This window comes from Amblyomma maculatum, chromosome 9 (assembly GCF_055883805.1).
Source record: "Amblyomma maculatum isolate TAMU_Amacu chromosome 9, ASM5588380v1, whole genome shotgun sequence".
Lineage (NCBI taxonomy): Eukaryota > Metazoa > Arthropoda > Arachnida > Ixodida > Ixodidae > Amblyomma > Amblyomma maculatum.
Genome location: NC_139352.1, coordinates 42,594,214 through 42,616,068, shown reverse-complemented (window position 1 = coordinate 42,616,068; position 21,855 = coordinate 42,594,214). Strand labels below are relative to the sequence as shown.

Genomic DNA, 21,855 nt, shown 5'->3' with positions numbered 1-21,855 from the left:
TGGTTCAGGTTGCTGAAGCGGTGGCCTTGTGGAAAATCTGCCTCGCATTCGGGAGGTACCAGTATCGAACCCTGGTGCCACTGGACACCAACCATTTTAAATATGTACAAGAGTTTCCCCGGCCCGGTGCTTGGCTCTTTTGAGGTGAAATGCTTGCGAATGGGGTCACAGACCAAACAAAGGTCCAATATAGGCTTCTGGCGTACGAGGCGGACTTATCGTTGTTGATGGTGGAAGGAATTACTGACCCATAAGGGCAACAATTTGGAATCGCAGCACCAGCTAACGAGCTTAAAAAAATAAACGTTCAGGTAATAATCGTAAGTAGAAATTGAATTGAAATTTTAAATTTTATTCATTTGGCACTCACAGTGCGTTTTTCCTATTTATTATATATTTTATGTAGTATTTACCTTGCTTATGGTCGCCATATTTTTCTCCATTAAAATTGAACTCCTTTTTTAGCCTGCACTCTCTTGACTCATTGGTCAGTACCAATATCATGCCCCTCCTATATACCTGCCTCCTAAAACATACCGGTTCACTGCAGTCACTGCGTACTTTAAGTTGATGCCTTTTCTTTCCCCGCGCAGGGGTAGCGCAGTGGTTACGGCGCTCGACTACTGTTCCCGAGGGCGCAGGATTGAATCCCGGCCTCGGCGGCCGCTTTTCCACGGAGGCGAAAAGAAAGGCGCCCGTGTGCTATGCGATGTCACTACACGTTAAAGAACCCCAGGTGGACAAAATTGCCGGAGTCCTCCACTACGGCGTTTCTCACAGCCTCAGTCGCTTTGTGACGTTAAAACCCACAAACCAAACCAAACCAAACCTTTTCTTTCCGGTTACAGCTCCTTCATTCTACCTAAAACTACGTTCTCTTCCAAGACTCCTGAGCATAGCATAAGCTACCTGCATATTAGTGAACAACCGTGTTGCTAAAAATGATTTACAATGCGCCTGGTGCTTTACACGGCAGGATAATTAACCAGTGATTTGCAATGTTGTATCATTAAGGTATTCTATGTTAACTCTCTTCCTACTGTCATCCTAGGCCTGGCTGTTAAAAACGAGAATTAGAAAAATATAATGCGCCTAACGTTCAAAAATGCACTTTCTTACGTGTGGAAGAAAATATACGTGAAGAGGCATTTATATACACCTGACATTTTCATTTCTTACAGGCGACCATTTCTTCCTTGCTATAAAATACAAAGACATAGTTCTTATACCGGACGTTGTTTCTTCCTACAAACAATGCTTTGTTTCCTCATGCTTTCAAACATAAAACTCGATTCTACAGTTGTTAAGAGGTGTATGCTTCTGTGTTCGGTTTTATTTGTTCAGAAACCGCTACAGAAAGTAGGTGTGCGCCGGCCTCATTTTAAATGAAACCTCGACTTTGATGATAGAGTACGTTTGCTCTGCGGGCTCTAGACCGCAAGCAGCGAACACCTGTAGGCACGTTTTTCTCTACGGGCGCTTTCGCCTTCCTTCTATCTTTTCCGAGACGCGCATACAATGCACAATGCGCCTCCTGCACTGTGCGTGATAACCTTTGACTTGTTTCTTTATAAGCTATCTGTAGACTGAGTTTATGACCAAGCGAAACTCTGCCGAAAGACTGCCGAAAGCGTCCTGAAAGAACCAGCAGGGGAATGCACTTAGGACTACCATGTGTTCTTTTCATGGGAATATGCGCGGCTGCAAGTCACTCTATGAATGGTAAGTACCCTGGCGTCCCTAAGCGTCAGTGCTACTAGCTGTATTCAAGATAACCAGTTTTAGCTCTCATTCTGGTGTCAAACGGTTTGGCTTTCTTCCTGTTGAACATGCGACAAAATGCAGCAAGGTTTGATTTGTAGTCACATGAATTGGGCGGTCGTCTGTTCAGCGTTCGCAATGAGAGGCGCCCTTCAGAATATTATTTGTCCACAATGTGCGTATTTAAATAATTATCATTTATGGCCGCACTAATTTTCCGAACCCCTCTGTTCCTATTCATAAAGGGGGGTCTTCGTGGGAATGAAACGCATCAAGAGAGTTGTTTCCTGGTACAAATAAATCTCACATTTAACGGACGCAGCCATCAAGCGGCATTAACAAAAAATCTGCTTGAATGCTTAGAAAGATCGCAATATGTTTTTATAAAAGCAAGTGTTTTTTGTTTCTGCAAAAAGGTTATAAAGAAAACATGACAACATTGCTTTCTACGAAACACAACTGCTCACACTCAGCTGATTTATATCTTTCATATCTTGCAAAAATCAAAAGGGCGGAAAGCAAGCGTTATGAAAAACAACACTGATTATGCATTGCTTTTCTGATCAGAAAGATGTAAAACTCCAGTGGTCATGTCAGCTGTAGCGCTGTATGCGCGGTGGACATTGAATGCAGCTGGTTCGATACGACGCGGCTGCGTGTCGCGCCAGACGCAGAGAAAAAATAGACTACGAAAAATGGGTCCATGAAGGTTAGAAACAGCTGTGGGATCAAGGACACAGAGGAGAACTTCCCACGTTTGGAAAACAAAGATGTCCGGTTCAAAACGAATATTGCGAGGGAGGAATATGGTCCGCATGCGCGGCTGTCGACGGAAAGCAAGTGAGCATGCACGACCAAAACACAAATGACAATTTAAAAAAATCATCAGTAAATAGCAGTTGTCTTTGTTCAGAGGGACGCATGATGGCCTTAGTTACCTATGTGGAGAAAAACAAAACACAACGTACTAAAGACAAACTAAAGACAAACTAAAGCACTAGCAACATCGGAGAAGAAAGGGTCATTCAAAGGCTTGCAAAGGAGGCTCTATATAGCGTACCCGCATCGAGAACAGGGCTTTCGCAACATCGGCTCTCGTGCCTATTCCGCTACTGCCGCAAGGTAGATATTGTTTATGAAATGTCATCAGAAAAGCAAAGCACTGCAGTGACGTCATTTGTACTACGGACGGTCTAATCGGATGTCTTGTGTGGCTAACACTATCTGCTGTCTTGAGAAAGTTAGAAATCATGGCTGTTGAAGATAATGAGGAGATACAAGTTTATAGTCTAGCACTCTCAGTGCATGCTAGCATGGAAAGTTGAAAAGTTGAGGCGCTTGTTAAATACTTTCATAGCAAGAAATTGTGTTAGTGTATGGCTTGATCCATGGTAAGAACAAAACGGCCAGGCTCAAGCCGTGCATAGACGGCAAGGCCAAGTCTTTTATATGATGCCGTCTGTTATTTATATTTTGTTAATTATTGGTGCAATTACTAGCCTACAATCAGGGCATACCGTGATCCTCACCGGTGCAGTCGCCTTGAGCAGACCGCGCCAGTAATGTATCCTAACAGATAATAGATGAAGGTAGTAGTAAAGGCTAGCTGGCTCATTGCGTTGTACGAACGCAGCGCAAACAAAACCAAGCCCAAAGAAGAAAGACAAACGCAAGCGCTGATACTGCAAGCTTAAGAGAGGCAAATTTTTTCTCTTTTTGTTCCTAAGCCAATATGTATTTCTAGGACAAACAAAAACTTAAGACGACACGTGATTTCACTAAGCAATCCAAAACCAACAAGAAAAAAAGACGATATAAAGAACAATGAGAGAGCAGAATTCAGCAAAGCCGTTCCTTATAGAGGAACTGGATTGAAGGCGAGTAAGACGTCTGCCGTGTCCCATATATAAGAATGGCGAAAGGTTTTGGGGCGTCCAAGGCCGTTTTCTGTTAATATTGTCAGCGAGCTGGCGTCTGGTCAAGCAATGCAGCACATGTCTTGAACTGCCTACAGTGACTCTGAACATTGCTTCTCATACTTGTCCTCATTAAATTGGTGTGTTCCCTGAGGCGCTCATTGAAATGATGTCTTGTCTAACCATTGTAAGACTTAAAACGAAGTCGGCTCCAGGCCCTGACGGAGTAACGAACAAAATGCTCAGGAACCTAGATGATGATTCCATTAGGTATCTAACGGAGTATATGCAGGAATGTTGGGAAAAAGGCGAGCTCCCACAACAGTGGAAGACGGCAAGCATTATTTTAATACAGAAACCAGGGAAGCCTCCTCAACTGGCAAATTTACGACCAATTTCCTTAACTTCATGCGTGGGGAAATTGATGGAGCACGTCGTCTAGACCAGACTGATGAGTTTCATGGAGCAGGTTGATCTGTGGCCACATGAGATGGTCGGGTTCCGTCCTCACTTGTGTGCGCAGGACGTCATGCTCCAAATCAAACATGACATAATAGACTCAAAGTCTAAAGATGAGAAAGCAATTTTGGGGCTCGACCTCAAGAAGGCTTTCGACAACGTAAAGCATGAGGTGGTCCTGGAAGGGCTGAACAAGATTAATATAGGTACCAGGACATATCGGTACATCAGGGACTTTCTGACGGGTAGAACGGCCTGCATGAAGTTCCAGACGCTGGAATCCCCCGCAATAGAGCTAGGGAGTAAGGGTACGCCCCAGGGATCAGTGCTGTCCCCCCTACTCTTCAACGTGGCTATGAGGGAACCCCCGAGCAATTGGCAAAGCTCGAAGGATTAAAATTTAGTATATATGCGGACGATATCACCCTTTGGGTCAACCGGGGAAGCGATTCGTGCGTCGAAAACCTGCTCCAAGCCGCCACCGACATTATAGTCGATTACGCGGCAGAGAGAGGCCTAGCGTGCTCGCCGCAGAAATCAGAATTGTTTATACACAATCCGAAGCACTTAAGGTGCAAGGCACCGTCGGAGATCAAAATTGAAGTGGCGGGTAACGAGGTACCAATAGCCGAGCAAATCAGAATCTTGGGCTTGATTCTCCAGTCACACGGACATAATGGCGAGACCATCAAGAGGCTGGAGAATCACGCGATGCAGACCCTGAGCCTAATTAGGCGGGTGGCCAACAGAGGCCGAGGGTTAAAGGAAAAAAATTTGATGAAACTGATACAGGCCTACATCTTCAGCCGAGTGAGCTACGCAACGCCGTATCTAGATTTGAAAGCGGTGGAAAAAGAAAAAATTGAGTCTCTAATGAGAAAATGCGTAAAAAGAGCGCTGGGACTGCCCATATGCACATCCACAGAGAGAGTGATGGCTCTAGGGGTACACAACAGATGGGCAGAACTAGCGGAAGTGGTGCGAACCTCTCAAATTGAGAGACTTAGCACTACGAAGACAGGGAGGGTCATTTTGACGAAAGTTGGAATAAATTCGGATAGGGGTCCCACGGTCAAGGTGGAGGTAGCTAGAAAAGTCAGACAAAATTTGGTGATTCCCCGCTGCCAAAAAACATGCACCCGGAATATAAAAAAGACAGGAGGAAAAAACGAGCCGAAGCATTAGACATTAGATTCGGCGAAATTTTGGAACATGAAGTGGCCTATGTAGACGCGGCGGGAGGTGGTGGCAGTTTCACGGTAGCAACAGTCGTCAGCGGCCGGGGCAATCCCGTGACAGCTGCCACTTTGCGCGGGCGGAGCATAGAAATAGCCGAGGAAACTGCGATCGCGTTAGCTTGCGTCGGAACGGAAGCGAAGTTTGTCATCAGTGACAGCAAAACTGCCATACAAAATTTTAGCAAGGGCAGGATCTCGCCCTTAGCAGCCAGAATCCTAGGCCAGAAAAAGTTGGATAGGAAAATTTAAATAATTTGGACTCCTGCGCACGAAGCCGTCCCCGGCAACGAGGCGGCCCACAAGCTGGCTCGAGATCTCTACCGCCGAGCCGCTACAGGGCCACTTGATGACCGAGGAAGCGGAGAGCGCTTGCTAAAATATGGGGAGATCACGCAGCACTACAGACTGGATCGTAGACTGGTACCCCCACCAGACCCGAAATTAAACAGCAGACAAGCAGTGGCGTGGAGGCGACTGCAAACTTATACATATCCGCACCCGGTTATGGCGAACCACATGTTCCCTGAGGCTAGGAGTGACAAGTGCAATCTTTGTGGGGCGAGAGGGACCCTCGACCACATAATATGGGAATGCCCGTATTCTCCCAGGAGGACGAACAATATAGGCTGTAGATACACCTGGGAGACCCTGCTGCGCAGCTCGGACCCTGAGCTCCAGCTCCTACTCGTCCAACTGGCTGAAGAGGCTGCTGGGACCCAAGACCTCCCGGCCTGCCTCTGAGGCGGCGGCACCCGCCCCTTGACCTGCGTGTCGGGGGGTGGGTAGATCACCTTATCTGTTGGATATTAAAGTTTAGTCCACCCATCCATCCTTTATAGCTAAGGAGATAGAACCAGGGGTTTGTCTTATAATCCATAGCGACAATTTTGGATTTGCGATTAACTTTACGGCAAAGATCATCTAGTTTAGTAAGAGATGAGAGCGCAGATAAGCTACACGGACGCAGAAAAGGAACAAAAAAACGCTATCTTGTTCCCTCAATAGGAAACATGACAGCGCTCGACCTGTTTCTTACCTAAATCCGTGTCGTGTACCTTTCTTACGCTCCTATACATCTTCCTGAACATTCACTAACCAGCCCGGTTAAAAGCTCGTACTACCTAGTTTGCCCGGTTCTAAAACAAGAACTCAGATGCTAATGTGGTACCTAGCATTTATTAGCTGCTGAGACATGAATGGACATAGGGAATTATGGGATTCTTCATCTTTGAACTTTGTGTATTAGTGCGCTTCTTTCTGCATTTCTGCCATACTTCTCCTTGCTGCCTAATTCGATTAACGCTGGGGCGGAGACTATTACTTTGTTTCCGCATAGAAGCCACCTGTATCTTAAACATTTTAAAAGGCAACTGTAGTTCAAAGGCGATCATCAAACATCGAGAAGAAATCGTGGCGTATATTTTTAATAGGGTTACGGAATGTGGTATTTTTAAATTGGCTTTCAGCTAAGGCAGCAGCATTCTAAAGCAAGCCACCATGCTGATCATGTGCGTTTTATATTTCACGCAGCTAATCAGAAACGCACCATGATAAAACAAACAGTGCACTCCGGTTCAAACACACCTTGCCAAATAGTACAAATATAATGCAGTTGAAAACTCGACCGCCTTCGAATCACCGGCCAGGAAACTCCACTGCTCTGTCAAATTCGCGCGCGTCTCGAGCGCTTGGCAGAGCGCGGCTGTTCTATACGAGCACAGTGGATCCCCGGTCACTGGGGCATCAAGGGCAACGAACGTGCCGACGAGCTTGCGACCGCAGCACATGAACTCCCTCCTAGCGACGAGCACCTCGCTTTGGAGGACGTGCTTGCAGTAATCGACGATCACTTCCGGACGCAGCACCCCGACCCACGCATCGCAAGAGGTGAGCGCATTCAGCGTGTCAGCGGCCTCTCTCTGACTCGGCTCCGACGCGCAATGATCCTCCGTGCACGCATTGGATGTGTGTGGCCTGGGGAACAATAGATGCGCCACGGGCTTGCCATCAGTAACGTGTGTGACGGCTGTGGCGCGGTGGAAACTCTTGAACATCTTTTACTGCACTGCAACGCGCTAGCCGAACCACGCCGTGAGTTGCTGGCGGCTTACAGAGCGCAGGGGGTAATCCCGGACAGCGTAGCTGTGCTCCTGTGGCCGCCGGGCCGTGCGCGCGTCCGCGGACGAACACGCGTGAGCCTGTGTGAGTGTAACGAGCAGGCGGGCTTGATGACCCGTCTATTTCACCCCACCAGATAGTACGTGCTGTGACCGAACGCTCCGCGGGTGCTGTTCCTAAAGATAATGGCCGATTGCCCCACGTTGGCCGTCAGTGTTTTGTACAGTGTGCACGTGCGTGCGTCGTAAACACTTACATGGACGCAGAGCTATTGCGGAGGCCCACCCGATGTGCCGAGTGCTTAGTGAACAAAGACATTTGAGGGTGGGGCCTCAAGTAAACTACTGTATATTGTGCCATAGTGTATATATTTCTTTTATAGCTCTGATTTCATCTACCCCTTCCTCACTATCCCTTGATTTCTGCTGCCCCAGCACAGGTGCCTCAGATATCAGGTAACAGATACCAGGGCCGACAAAGGTATTTTCCTTCATTTTGTTTATATAATAAAATGACCACTACAACAACAACAACAAGAAGATACGAAAAATCCGGCTTTCGCAGAATGGAAAACTGATTTCTTCCAACATTCCGATCAGATAACCGCATCATACTTGTTGCGCCTTCCTTTTGTTTTCATTTCAGATTCAAGGTGCACCTCCAACAAAACTTTGGTTTGGACAAGTGGTTGCCGCACCCTCTCGTGGCAGTTTAATCAGAAGAAAAAACAGTGCGTACAGACATGCAATAAACGGGGCCCGTTCTTTACAAAAAGAGAGTGCGACAGCGTTTGTCGTAGCAGTAAGTACGAATGCATTTTCTCAGTAACTCTAATGGTATAAAAAAGTCTCAGATAGTTGCTCCAATGTGGCAGTGATCAGTTCCGCCATCGGACAATAATAAGTTCGCCTTGTGCGGCAAAAGCCCATTTTGTGGCCCTTTTTTTTTTTCGTCTTCTTGAACCAACATTTTTGTTCATGGCCCCTTTTCCCAAGCATTTCACTCCAGAAGAGCCAAGCACCAGAAATCACAGCCATAGCCTAGTTATTCAGCGCCCATTTCGTCTTCGGGAGGCGGTTGATTCGAAACCCACCGCCTAACACCTATCTGCAAAACTGGGTACAAGCGTACGCCATGCTGAGGCCGCATTTCTTCAGCAATGTGCGCTTGAGAGAAGCTCCGTAATCGCTGCTGTGCCCCTTGCGAGCTTTAGAGTTTCCAATGCTTCTCGTAGCCTGCAAAGGTGGTTCGCCGTCTTCGTTATTACTATGGACCTTCGAAGCTCATTCAGAGTCTTCAATAGCAAAAAAAGCCACATATGGAGTTCTGCCGCACGAGACGTTCTTAAGATTGTCTGAAGTCGGAACGAGTAACTGACCTGTCAACACAACATTTCGGCTATTGACCCTTTTCCAAGAAAATCACCTAAGAAAAGCCGAGTACTACGCCAATTGAAAACCAATGGACACCCGGTGCATCACAGATCGAACCTTACAAATTCTTCTTTTTCTAACTTATGTAAGGTAATATTTGTGCTGTTAGCCTTGTTTTCATTTTAATTTCATTAAATGAAATTATGAAATTGAATTTCATTTTCGACGGGCTGTACGAATGACCACTAATTTTATGAAGTCCCCTTTTTAACCTGGCAATATGCACACACATAAAATGTAGATATGCAGCCGCCCTAACAATTTGTCTACAAGAAAGGTAGACTATTCTATTGAGAGATTTGTCCCTGATAAGGGCAAAAAGCAGCTATCTTTGAATGTTCTGCGATCTGTAAATTAAACGAAAATTTCGAGAACCCTGAAGATAGTGCAGTGAGAAAATTCGAAAGGCTGAACGTTGCTGCTCCACACGGCCGACCACGCGCCCCTTGTCGAACACAACCAGCGTTCCGTTTGAGCGCATCGAAGTTCAACGGCGTTCTATAACTGATTTATAAGAAAATAAAAGACGCAGTCTGTCACTCGCGGAATCCCGCTACCATTGTTTTACCAATGTCTATATGCCTCTTGATAAACACTGTAGAAAATGGGGCACAGAATTTGAGAAACTCGATTCCATTATAGAATGTAGTGATTGTAGATGAATGTAACGCACGAGAAAGTGGGCAGGGTTTTGGATAGTACGTACTATTCAGTCGTAAGAGGAACAGTACTGCGGTGCGAGGCGTTGCGTCATTTTCAGGCGTTCCAAAACACGAAGTATTCAACTTAACTCTAGTGGTACTTCAGATGAACAATGTGTTCGAACACTCTTGAGAGCCATAAATAAAAAACTGGGGAACCTTTTGCCGCTGAAAGAAATAGCAGATAGCACCGAAGATTCCATCCAGTACATGAGTGAGCAATACGACGTGCTATTGTCATAGTTCAAAGGAATGAACGTGAGGTCAAGGAACTAAAGGGCAAGATAGACAATATTGAGAGGCAAGATGATGAAATAACCGTGCTGAAAGATGGAATGGATAATCTTGAATGATGAAAAGAGAAAGCTTAGCCTCGACTTTGATGGAATGAAAGAAGTTCATAATGAAAACCTGCTTGCTGGGATAAAAATGCTTGCTGCACTAATCAAACTGCCGCAGCTTTCGGAAAGAGACATAATGGCAGCCCATTGCCTCCGCTCTAAACCATACAAAATACTTGGCACGATGCATCGCTTCGCTATAGCTATCAGTTAGAGAATAATGGTGGCAACATTGGAATGTGCTGTCCAGACGAAATGGATGTTGCTTCATATCGGAAGATTTGAGAAAAAGGACAACTGTTTTGTTGAGCGAAACAAACTTCTTGGCAAAGGCAAAAAACTACAGGTGTGTTCGCACTCAAACAACAGAGTGTGTTTGTGCGGGAGGCTGATGGTGCGAACGCAGAGCTCATTTCCTGTTCTAGTGACCATGACAAATTTCAATAGAAAATGTAGATGAACACAAAACCCCCCTAGCATGTACACCTAATCAGCCCTACGTACTACCACATTCTTTTTACGGTAACTTAAGTACAACATATTCAAACAATGTCCAACGTTTTCACCTAAACATTTCCCCTAAATTAATCGTTTTCGCCTCCCTTTTCCAGACAGTAGTGTATTAAAGCGAGTGCAATAAATGTATACATAGTCAGCCACAAAAGCTTTCTTTTTTAAATTTCACACCTCAACCATGCCCGACAAAACGTGGCGTCGTGCAAAAGAGTATTTTGTGCCTGAGTCAGCAGCCAGAAACTATAGATCATTGCATTTCGTATTGACGTGATGCAGTGCTTTTTAGGACATTCTTTAACTGACTCTTAAAAAAGACATTGATATTACGCCCTATACTATACAATTTCTGCCTACAATAGAAGTTTGTAAGGTTCCATGTAATCTTTTGTGCTTATGGAACTGTTTAGCTCGTGGAAGAGCCGCATGAGAAATCGCCACGCTGAGCCACCACCTTCATCGAAGTCTGTTCAGAGAACAATGTGCTATGGTGCGGGGGTATATGCCGCGCAGGATCGACCTTCTGCCTGGTTAATTTTACTCGATGCATGCATATGTTTCAGGAATTTTTATGTGTGGGCAAAGGGAGAGCTCGGTGCTGGTGCGACTGTGTATGACAGGTTGTGGCTGAAGAAAACGTACACTCGCCAAGTACTGTAAAAAATATTGTTACAACATACGTTTCGGGACCCCCTTGAGCACAATCAAGGGACCCATAGGGTTCCCAAAGCGTCACGTTTTAAATATTTTTTTTTTTTCAGTACTTGGCGAGTGTACGTTTTGTTCAGTTGCCATGTCTCCCCCTCGCCACACAGGATTCAGTTGAATCATTGAGTATGTATGACAGGTTACGGGATGCGACCTGGTTAAATCGGGGTTGAAATATTTCCATGCAATGAAAAGAAGTTCCCGCCATGGGGCCGTTAAAAAAGCGCTCTGCTAGGGACCCCAGGGATAGACGTTCGGTTCCTAGTTGAAACTTTTTTTCACGACGAGACCGGCCCAGTTTTGCGACATCATGCCAGATGGCGCTGCGAGCGCGCGTAGTCCGTCAGCTGCGGCGGTTGCTAGGCATTGGCTCTGTGCCTCCCCGGAGTGCGACCACAGCGAAAACGCAAGTTCATTGCTAGTGTAGCTTTCGCTACAAAATTGTTCACCACAGCACCATCAAGACGTTCAGAGTATGACTTCTCGACAAGTATGCGGACGCTAACTCATAGGACTATAATATACTTCTGAAATCCCTGTCAAGCAAAACGGCAATTTTTACGGTTTTATTTTCATTATCACTTTCTTATCGCTTCTTACGATCAACGTTCAGGGTTTTCATAACCATGAAAATATGCCTGAGGTGGTGTATTTCGCCAGAGCATATAAAGTTCATTTGTTGTTTCTACAAAATTGTGAACTGAGTACTTATCTAGAAGTTAATATATTTAGTACCAGTTATGTAATAAAGGCTTGTTCTCGTTTAGTCCGTTGCGCTGTCGTGGCGTGGTAGTGCTTAAACGCAGGCTGCTTTATGGCAGCCGATGGACTTGCGACATTGAAAGGCTAGTCCTAACGTTTGGCTTTTTCTATTGCCGATTTAAAAAGTGCGCTACCATTGTATATGGAACGTGGTTGGCGCATCATATCCGCAGATGGTTCTGCGCCCTAAATTCCTTATACCTAAGTATATGTGCCACGGACCACACTAAAGTCAGCAACTTCTTTTGTTCATCTTTTTTTTTTAGACAGCAACTCGTTCTTGCTTGTCGAGATTTTAATTATGCGCGTAATATCGACAAAATATCTGGCACGATCTATCGCTTCGCTAAGCTATTAGTTCAAGATTAAAAAATGTCCGTGCATTTAGTGAGGTATGTCGATCATTGACGCATGCGGTTGAGTTGCGGCAAATTCTTAGCCAATACAGTTTAATGGATGCGTGGTGTCATTTGCAAGTCGATACGATTGTCGCCACAAGGCACGGCAGGCTGAGCAGCAGTAGGTTTGATCGCGGATGTGTTGCGGTGCAATGTTTGATAGGGACGACACAGTGTCGCGTGCTAGACTTCCCAAATGACGAAGGGCACGTGTCAAAACACCTCCCGCTCATTCTTGTTCTTGCCTTCGCTGGTCGGTCCGGGGACTTTAGCGACAGCTGGAGCCTTGACATTTCTGTGCTGCAATATTCGCAGGCTCTTTAAGAAATGCAAGACGCAAATGCGGAGTCATTTGCGAGATCCGAATTTGAACCGTGTAGGTGGAAATAACTCAAGGAATAGTGACGTGGTAAGTGGATTCGGCCTGGGCGGCGGAAATGAGAGCGAGAAACGCTGACGTAAAGAATGCCTCCAGCGTATTCATATTGTGAGGTTAGAGGGATCGCGGGCACCGGAAACGCAGGTGCCTCCAATTCCAGGTTGAACGCTACTCGTGACTGTTGTCAACAGTCGCGTACCGCGGCGGCAATGGCGGCACGGCAGTGCCCAATTACCAACCCAGGTATTTTTGCGCTTTGCAGGAGATGCAGGAGTCACAGAAGGAGCGCAATGAGGAAAGCTCTGAGCAACGCTATATAGAACATATGTTCTGGAATTTCTTCTCTAAACTGTTTTGCCTACAAAAGTGCGATATGGGCACGAAATTTTCAGAGAGAGTTGCACGTTTCGTTTCCAAGCTCCCGCTCCTTGAACAAAACCGATGGACAGTTCATCGTGCACCCGGTTACAGGTAGTGCTCCTCGAATGGATGACTTGCCCGTAAAATTCTACAGGACCGTCTGGCCCCTAGTCCAAGCGCTCTTTTAGGGACTTTCAAAGGTGCACTCAGCAGAGACATAATAACAAGCTATTCAGCCACACAGACACACGCAAGAAAGAGGACACCACGGGCACTTACAGCTGTTTATTAAGGTGTATTCAGCCGTCATATATATAGCCTTGTAAGCTAATGTGAACGCGTACCAGGCGTCAGGGAAAAAGCAAAAATCTTAACAAAGCAGGCGTGACAGAAATGTTTGCTCGGCCTCTTTATGAAACACCGACGTGTCATTAAAAAAGTACGAATCTTTTGTTTTGATATAAAAGGCTTCTAGAATTTTACGAGGCTTGCTGTGTCTGCCTCGACCCAAAACACTCACGTCGTGGAACCGTGGTATACAAAGCCTTGCAATGCAAAAAACATCGCTCACTCATTTTTAAAATGCCTTTTTCATGTTCCCTAAGTCACTCATTCCAGCAACGTCCCCTCTGTCTGATATGGAATTTTTCACAAGATAATGGAATTTCATAGACAATTTTTGTGGCGCACTGAAAGAACTGCTGGCAATGCCTTCTTACAGCTGCCCGTGTGGTTTTAGCATGATATGCGACCGCTTAGCTAGGCAAGCTTGCGGGGTGCAGAAAAAAGTACCGACACATTAAACCGGGTTACTACTTTTTTCAGGCAGTGAATAACTTTGTGGGCGTATAGGGAAGCACAACAGGCCTTTCTTTTTTCACCAGTTGAATCCTGCTCCTGTCATTTCCCTCATGCGCAAAAGGTTGTCTTGCCGTATGATTCTGCCCACTCAACTGTGGACGAAAGAGTATCGCAACACTGCGTGAAGTTGTCGCCCCGGAAATCGTGTGCGCATGGGATGATAGCCAGATTTAATAACCAATTGGACAAGCTTATTGAGACCGGCTTTCCTGTGTCTGTTTTATTGCCAGTGGCAGAAGCACTTCTGATGAAGGTGGAGGCTGGTGCGATCAGAAGTGAAATGGCGGACAATAATAATATTTGTTTCACAGGAAGGGAAAGGCGCAGTATCTGTCACACTTGCTATGTGGACACCTCAAACGCAGCGTAAGGGAAGGGATGAAGGTGGGAGTGAAAGTGGAAAGAGAGAAAGGGGGGCCGTAGTGGAAGGCTGCGCAGTAATTTCGACCACCTGGGGATCTTTAATGTGCGCTGACATGCACAGCACACGGACGCCTTTTCGTTTCGCCTAATGAAAGGAATGCTGTGGTTCCATACGTCCGCAAAGCTACTACCGGCCGGAAAAAAAAAAAAGTGGCAAACTGGCATAATCTGCCAGTGGTATTTTTTGCCCCCGAAAGCTTGCCCAGTTAAGCCGCCGCATAAGGTGCCAAAGTCAAAAGGTCGGTTCTCAGAAGAGGCATTCCCAACGGTTCTTTGTGCGCCACCAAAATCGTTTATGAAATTTCATTGTGCTGTGGAAAATCTATATTGGAAAGACGGGGCGTAGCGTGAATGACCGACTTATGCAACATGCAAAAGACATTGAAAGTAAATGAAGGAGAGCGGCCTGTTTTGCACTTCCACCAATTGTATATCACAGTTCCGCGACCTGAGAAGTCTGGGTAGAACCAGACATCAGACCGCTCGTGAAACTCGAAAAACGTTTGATGTCAAAAAAGCAGCTTCGAACTGTGTTACTGGCACATCTGGCTTTGTTACGAAGCTGAACAAACATTTCTGTCACGCCCGCTTTGTTAAGATTGGTGCTGTTCCTTGAGCAAGCAATATGGATCATACGGTGATCGGTAAAATTAATCTGCATTCACAATAATCATTTTAGCGCTGTATCTCGAATGCCTTTCGGCTGCCGGGGCAACAACGCGCGCAAGGATGCCAAGAAAAGCGTGCTTGATTTGTTGTGCTCTTAAATAATAAGCCCAAGAATAAAGCAATGTCTAAAATAAAGGGTTCATTGAGGATCGCAGATCGTACGCAGCTGCTGGTAGGAGTGATAAGATCGCTTGTAGCAAGTTTTATCTTCGCCTGTGTAGCAGCAGCCACCCGTGCTTCGCGACCCATCCGACATTGCATAAGCGATGCCTGAATATAATATATTCATATTATTGTCAAGCAACGGGATTGGCAGTAAGGTTGTTCTATGAGTAGGCCGTTTACTACAGCGCTGCTGAATACCAAAGCGTCGTCAGCAGTGGCGATGATCAGGGGGTATAGCGCCCGGCCTCCGCGCTCTCTGCAGACACTGTTTCAGTAAGCTCGAAGCATACGGTGCTTCAGGCATTACGAACTTGCTTAATTTGGTGATATGTCTCAAGCCGAATCATTTTCAGCGTTCCGTTTAAAAGAAAAACGCGCAAACGGTGCTTCAAAGATGAGACGGGCTGCAGTTGTAGTGCGCATAAGCTTGTTGCAACGCCATCAGCGACACTCGAAAATTGTATAAACGCGCTGTGGACCAGGATTCGATGGATATTTTATTATCTGTTAATGAATATAGATAGTGTGTATAAAAGTCACGCTGTTAAAGAGGAACAGTTGGAACATTCTCCGCCCTATGATGCCAATTTCCGACTCACGTAAATGTGACGACTTCGCTTTCGCTGTCAGCGCACTCGACAGCGTCGATGGTTGCGCCGTTTTTTAGAGCAGCTGGAAGCTCCAACCCATACGGTAAGTGTCCAAGCTGTTTTACATTGCTTGAACTATCAATGATACTTTCAACCAAGCTGCGAAGACGCAAGACACCTGAAGATACGCACTTAACACCGTCGTCGCCATCTTGAGATACAGAGAATGGTGTTATGACTGCCCGGACAATAATCACCCATTGTATTCGTCGTTGCGATAGATCCATTGTTACGAGGTGTTCGGGTCTTAAAGGGAATGCGCGGGCAGCCGATCCTCCCGAGCACCACCAGTGTGAGAATTGTAGCATATGGTGAAGATGTCATGCTGCTGCTTCATAATGCAGACAGTCTTGTGGCATTTTTGCGCCAGTGCGCAGAGTGAGCCATTCTCTTCGGCGGCAAGATAAACACAAGTAAAAACCAATCGTTCTCTATTGTTGCCCAATTGATTCACCGCCCGGGCGCTCAACATCGCTAAACATGTCACTATACTTGGTGCGACTTGCACGGCGGGCGGCGTCTCTCCATAGACGTGGTGAAGGATTGTGAGTACAGTCAAGTGGTGGTGACAAGATTGATGACAGAAATGAAAAGACGGTGATTGCACTGATAAAGCTCGTTATTGGGCTCACTTCCGCCCGCAAACGATTTAAGCAACTCGGCGGCGGCGATAGCAACAAACGTTCTCGTCGATCGTAGAACAAAGAATTCCCGCCACACTCGTCAACGCTAAGTTTAAAGGCTGCTCAGAACAACCTAGATAACGTCGCAAACTGCTGCTAGTACACCCTGGAACATTGCGGAAACATACGCAAGCGATCGGAATCTCCGAGACAGATCTCGGCGCATCTTTCGCGACAAAGAAAATGATAACGCGTCGTATCGCGACAACGAGCATGAACAAACACGGGATACAGAATTGATACGCGTGCCAGACTCACAGTGATAAGGCCGCATGCCGGCGGCTGTTAAAACACAACAAATACAGCTTTGCAGGTTTCGCAGCAGTACCATACAAAATCAAGGAGTAGCGATATCTGCGCCGCATTTTCCTCTAGAGGACAGGACGCAGTTCGTAAACATTGTAAACCCGTAACGCACATCCGCCATTGCCTTGCCCGAGAAAACGGGCCTGGAACTTGCCGTCCCTTGTCACATTCTGCAAACTATTTCGCGCTAAAAAGTCACTAGAGTTAGTGGAACACGTGCATTACGTTTGTCGGCCTTAACGTTTATACTGGCTTGGAAGTGGAAGGCTGATCTCGACACCGCGCGGTCTGGGCAACAAGGCACCAATCGGACTCGCTCTTCTTGCAATTTCATGCCACTTTGGAGTGCATGTTCATACTCTTAGAAGAGATATTTTAGAGCGTAGCACTACTAGCCGCAATCAATGATTTCGCCGATGTCTGTCCGAAGCAGCTCACTCTCTCTATTTTCGTGAACGTGAAGTGGAGAAAGAGAAGATGACGACGCACGCGCGTCGCGCGGCTCAGCATTGAGGAGGCGGAATAGTCGCACAGCTACAGAAGCCTTTCTCTCTCTCTGTCCCTCCGTCTCTCCGTGAACTTGAAGAGAAGGAAGAGAAAGTGGCGACGTCGACATCATGTTAACACTGGGAGGTGGGGTGATTAGCTGCATAGATGCACCCAGTTAGAGACTAAGACAGCGAGAGAGGGCAGGCGTTCATACGCAGTGCTCCCCGGATCGCGGCTCCGAGCCACTAGCCGTGTCGTGAAGCAGCTTGTGCTCAAATGTTTATTCTCGTCCTCCGCACCTTAACTGGCTCTCGTCTTCAAGCGTGTTTCCCTCTGTCTTTCTCTCCTCTTTGATCCCACCCCAGAGCTTTCGGCCGCAGAGCAGTGCATTGTAAAGGGGTAAAGAATCACGCGACATTGATCATTAATTAGAGAACGCTTTAAAATAAATGTTTATATTTATGGTGACATAGTGTTCAAAGTTTTTCAAAGAAACAAACGCGATTAGAGATGACGTAACTGATTGTTCCGGTAATTTAGACTAGCGGCTGTTCTTTACCGCGCACTGATGTCGTAGACTGCACCCCACCTTGCATTTCATTTCCGTTGAAACGCGGCCGCTGTGGCAAGATCTTGCACCCGAGTCCTCAGTGCTCATCTGTAAAATGCCTTAACCATCTTATCTGCATACGAATAATAAATGGAGAGCGTGGCAAATATCGACGAGACTGCGACGATGAAATTGCTGTTCTGTTTGGCAAATAAACAAACGACGAAATTACAGCATTTGCTACAAGCTAAAGAGATGAGGTTCTGTGTAGTACCTATGTAGTGCAATGCGTTGAACTTCCACTGTTTGGTTTTGAATAGTTTTGTTTTGTGCGGCACTGTGCTTTTCTATGGAAAGCAACATTGGCCACGAACGAGATGTTTCGCGTGGCGGGAGACACAGAGTCGTTGCCTAGCAACCTCCGCAGCCAGTGGACGCCGCGTGCTCGCCGCCCTATCTGGCAATCAGGAACAAACGAGATGTCTCGTCTTTAATGCAACAACATAGCTAGACATAGTGAGAAGCGCATCTTTATTACGATAATAGTAGTGATGATTTAGTCAGTGGCGCATTTCGAGGGAGCGTGTACTCAGCATTGGAAAGGATTGGACTGCACCAGATCAGATTGAACTGGATTAAATTGAACTCGATTGGACTGGTTTGTATTGCACAGGTTTAGGTTGAATTCGACAGGATTGGTTGGATTGCATTTCATTGGAATGAACTGTACTTGATTGTACTGGATTTTATTAGACTGGATTGTTTTGTATTGCAAAAAATTAGACTAAATTGGATTGTATAGGATTAGGTTTGATTGGAGTAGAATAGGCAGCCCAGCGCCAGGCACACATGCTTTCGCTACTTATATTCTGGCCTAGCTGAGTTAGGCCACTGCCAATTTTTTTATTATGTTGCCTTTAAAATAATAAAGATATAAATAGAGCTTCAGGACACATTTCTGTTTCAAGGTTTTGGAAAGCGTAACACGGGACAGCATTGCCAAATACGTGGGCTAGTTGTGCCGTTCTGGGCCTTATTTACTGCACATTTATTTGCTGTTTACTGTTTTCTTTCTACTGTAATATTTTGAATAGCACTTTGCACACTTCTTTGACCCATTCCTGATGCTTCTGAATTTTTTTGATCTTAAAAACCTATGTTTCAGAGCCCGCATAAGCGTAAGAGTACTTACTGTTAACACTACATACACTAATAAACCTAGTCTTGGCAGCAAGTTTATAATTCTTTGTTCTTAGAAAATCTCAACAGCTTCTAAGTTCATCAAGTAGTTCAGGAAAGGAAATGTTTTGCAAAGTGCCAACTAGCAACGCAAAATCTACTAATCAGCAGATAATCCCTCGTCAGCTTGCTTTTTCTTTCGTATTTTTGAAACCACCGCAACTTATTTATTTATAGCAATCTTAATCAAAGCCTTGCAAGCTCGAATTTGCTGTTTTTTTTGGATATTAAATTCTTAATCCCTTTATTTGATTTGTTGTGAAATTACGTCATAGTTGAAATTTTTGCCGCAGAAAGGAACCTAACCTAATCAAATAGGTTTTATGCTGCTTAGTTGTATGCGCCCTAACGTACAATTCACCTCTTAGTACTGAATTACTAGGAGCCATCATATGAACTGAAATGAAACTGATTTCTTTAGGTTTTCACTGTATTTGCGCTATAGAAGAATGGTTGTGAAATAATGCACGTTTATTATTCATCATTTCTTGGAGCTGGTGGAAAATGTTATTTTTCTGGCTTCTCACAATTTCAGTTGATGTTTGCACAACTCCACGTCCTTCTTCAGTATGTGCCGGCGATGTCCACACTGTTTACTTCTACAATCCCAGGACAGGCCTTTGTGAGCAGGGAAAAGAGTGCACATATGCAGGGAATAACTTTCCAAACCACAGGGAGTGCCGCATCACATGCATGAAAAGTAGGTTCTATTTGTTTTAAGTACCACTCAGAAATAATCTTTAACTGTCAGGAACGTCAGAAAACCCTAGCGAAAAAAACCGTATGAGTCACAATAACCTCATACAAATTTCTCATACTGAACTCATACTAAACTCATACAAATCTCATACAATCTCATATATTTCTCATATGTTGAATGATATTTGCATGATATAATATGAGATTAGTACGAGTTTAGTATGAGTTTAGTATGAGAAGTCTGTATAAGGTTATTGTGAATCATAGGGTTTTTTCACTAGGGAAGCGATCACTAACATATAAAAGCATGCTTTTCGAGGTATTAGCACGGCGATTGCAGTACAGTAATGCAGGTTTCTGCAAACATGTAAGAAAAAGTAAATAATGTTTACTACCGAGGGGATTACTCATTCCAAGTCAGGGTAAAATACGCTCAAAGGGTGATATCTTTGGAATACATGTGCTACTTTTTGGAACACATGTGAGGCTGGGACAGGTGAATCACCACCGCTTACGGCGGGGGCTAGCCTACCACTGAATTTTTATCTGTAGTAGGCCGTCATTGCACCCGCCACCGTTTCAGTGGTGGACGACGGCTGTTGTTGCGGCGAGTGGCTTTCTCTCCCCTCTTCCTTTTCTTTCTTCTCTATTTTCTCTTCTGTCCGCATGAGGCAGCGGAGGTCTGTGCGATGACAACGCACGTTAAAGATCCCCAGGTGGTCGAAATTACTCCGTAGCCCTCCACTACGGCTCCTCTTTCTCTCTTTCCACTTTCACTCTCACCTTCCTCCCTTTCCTTACAGCGCGGTTAAGGTGTCCACAGAAAACAAGTGAGACAGTTACCGCGCCTTTCCCTTCCTATAAATCAATGAATCAATCAATCAGCGGAGGTGGCTCAGCTACAGAGCCAGTAGCAGGCCCGTGCATTTTCTTTTCCTTCTTCCTACAGCCACAACAACAACAACAGCAAATATAAAGCCATAAACAGCGAAGATATTCCTCGGTAACGTCTTGAATCAGTACGCTCTTTGGTGAGCACCAGTAGTTTTCACAGAGCCAGATCAGAGGCAAAGGTCATATATACAATTCGTTACAGGTCGACACCCTCCACCGAGATTTTGGCGATGCTACGTGCGTCCGAGTCGAGGACACTGCTGTTCCAGGCGTCCTGGCTCCTTCCGTTACTTCTACAATCGCGACTCTGGCCAGTGCCTAAGGTTTTGGTATTATGGCTGTGGAGGCGGAAGAAACAACTTCGCCACCCACCAAGAGTGCGCCTCGCATTGTGTAAGGAAATGAAACGTCAAATGCAACGGAAAACTTTCTAGCGGAGAGAACCGCTAATCTTTCGTGCCGAAACAAAGGTGTACTATCTCATCATCATTATTATTATTATTATTATTATTATTATTATTATTATTATTATTATTATTATTATTATTATTATTATTATTATTATTATTATTATTATTATTGAAGATTACGTAGAACGGCATGGTTACTGTTTACAGTTAAATATTTCCTTTATCGGTAAAAAAGACAATCGCATGCACTTGCATACAGTGTTATAAGATATGGCATCACAGTCTGCACACTCTTCGCAAAGGTGGCATGATCGGGTAGACGCTCTTCTAAAATATATGTTGAAAAGTACCACCTGTGAACATTCCTTTCCCTCTCAAGTAAACTTGTTTAATTTTCTTGGTCTTCCGTCCTTTGAAAGTGTATATAAGCAAACTGTTATTCTTCGGCACTTTCGGAATCCTGCTTTCAAGAAGAGAGCAGTTTCTGCCAGAACACTACGGATTCATCAACGCTACACGGTCGCCAGATACACGACACACATCGCCTTGCCTTGCCGTATGGCAGTGATTAGTTTTCTGTATTTCAAGAGTCCCCATTCAGAAGAGATTCATGCCGATAAGTCCCAGGCAGCACAAATTATGGGCTCAGTATTGGCACGGGGTGGGCAATGTCCAGCTCTACATTGAGCCAGTGCATTACCAACCCATTCAAATATTAAGCCAATGATTG

General features: G+C 45.3%; 1 protein-coding gene across 1 annotated transcript; it reads left to right on the top strand.

Moving 5' to 3' along the window:
• The first annotated feature begins 1,538 nt into the window (after window positions 1–1,538).
• Window positions 1,539–21,202, top strand: LOC146178936 (BPTI/Kunitz domain-containing protein-like). The gene is made up of 4 exons (XM_084578668.1): window positions 1,539–1,722; window positions 8,138–8,293; window positions 19,658–19,822; window positions 20,918–21,202. Exons 1-4 carry the CDS (start codon window positions 1,656–1,658, stop codon window positions 21,118–21,120), a joined length of 591 nt encoding a protein of 196 aa, XP_084434794.1. The 5' UTR covers window positions 1,539–1,655; the 3' UTR covers window positions 21,121–21,202.
• The last annotated feature ends 653 nt before the right edge of the window (window positions 21,203–21,855 follow it).

Coding starts and splice junctions, on each gene's coding strand:
- LOC146178936 (XM_084578668.1), top strand. CDS start 1,656: ATGCACTTAGGACTACCATGTGTTCTTTTCATGGGAATATGCGCGGCT. Junction 1,723..8,137: donor TGCAAGTCACTCTATGAATG/GTAAGTACCCTG, acceptor TTTTCATTTCAG/ATTCAAGGTGCACCTCCAAC. Junction 19,823..20,917: donor CCGCATCACATGCATGAAAA/GTAGGTTCTATT, acceptor AATTCGTTACAG/GTCGACACCCTCCACCGAGA.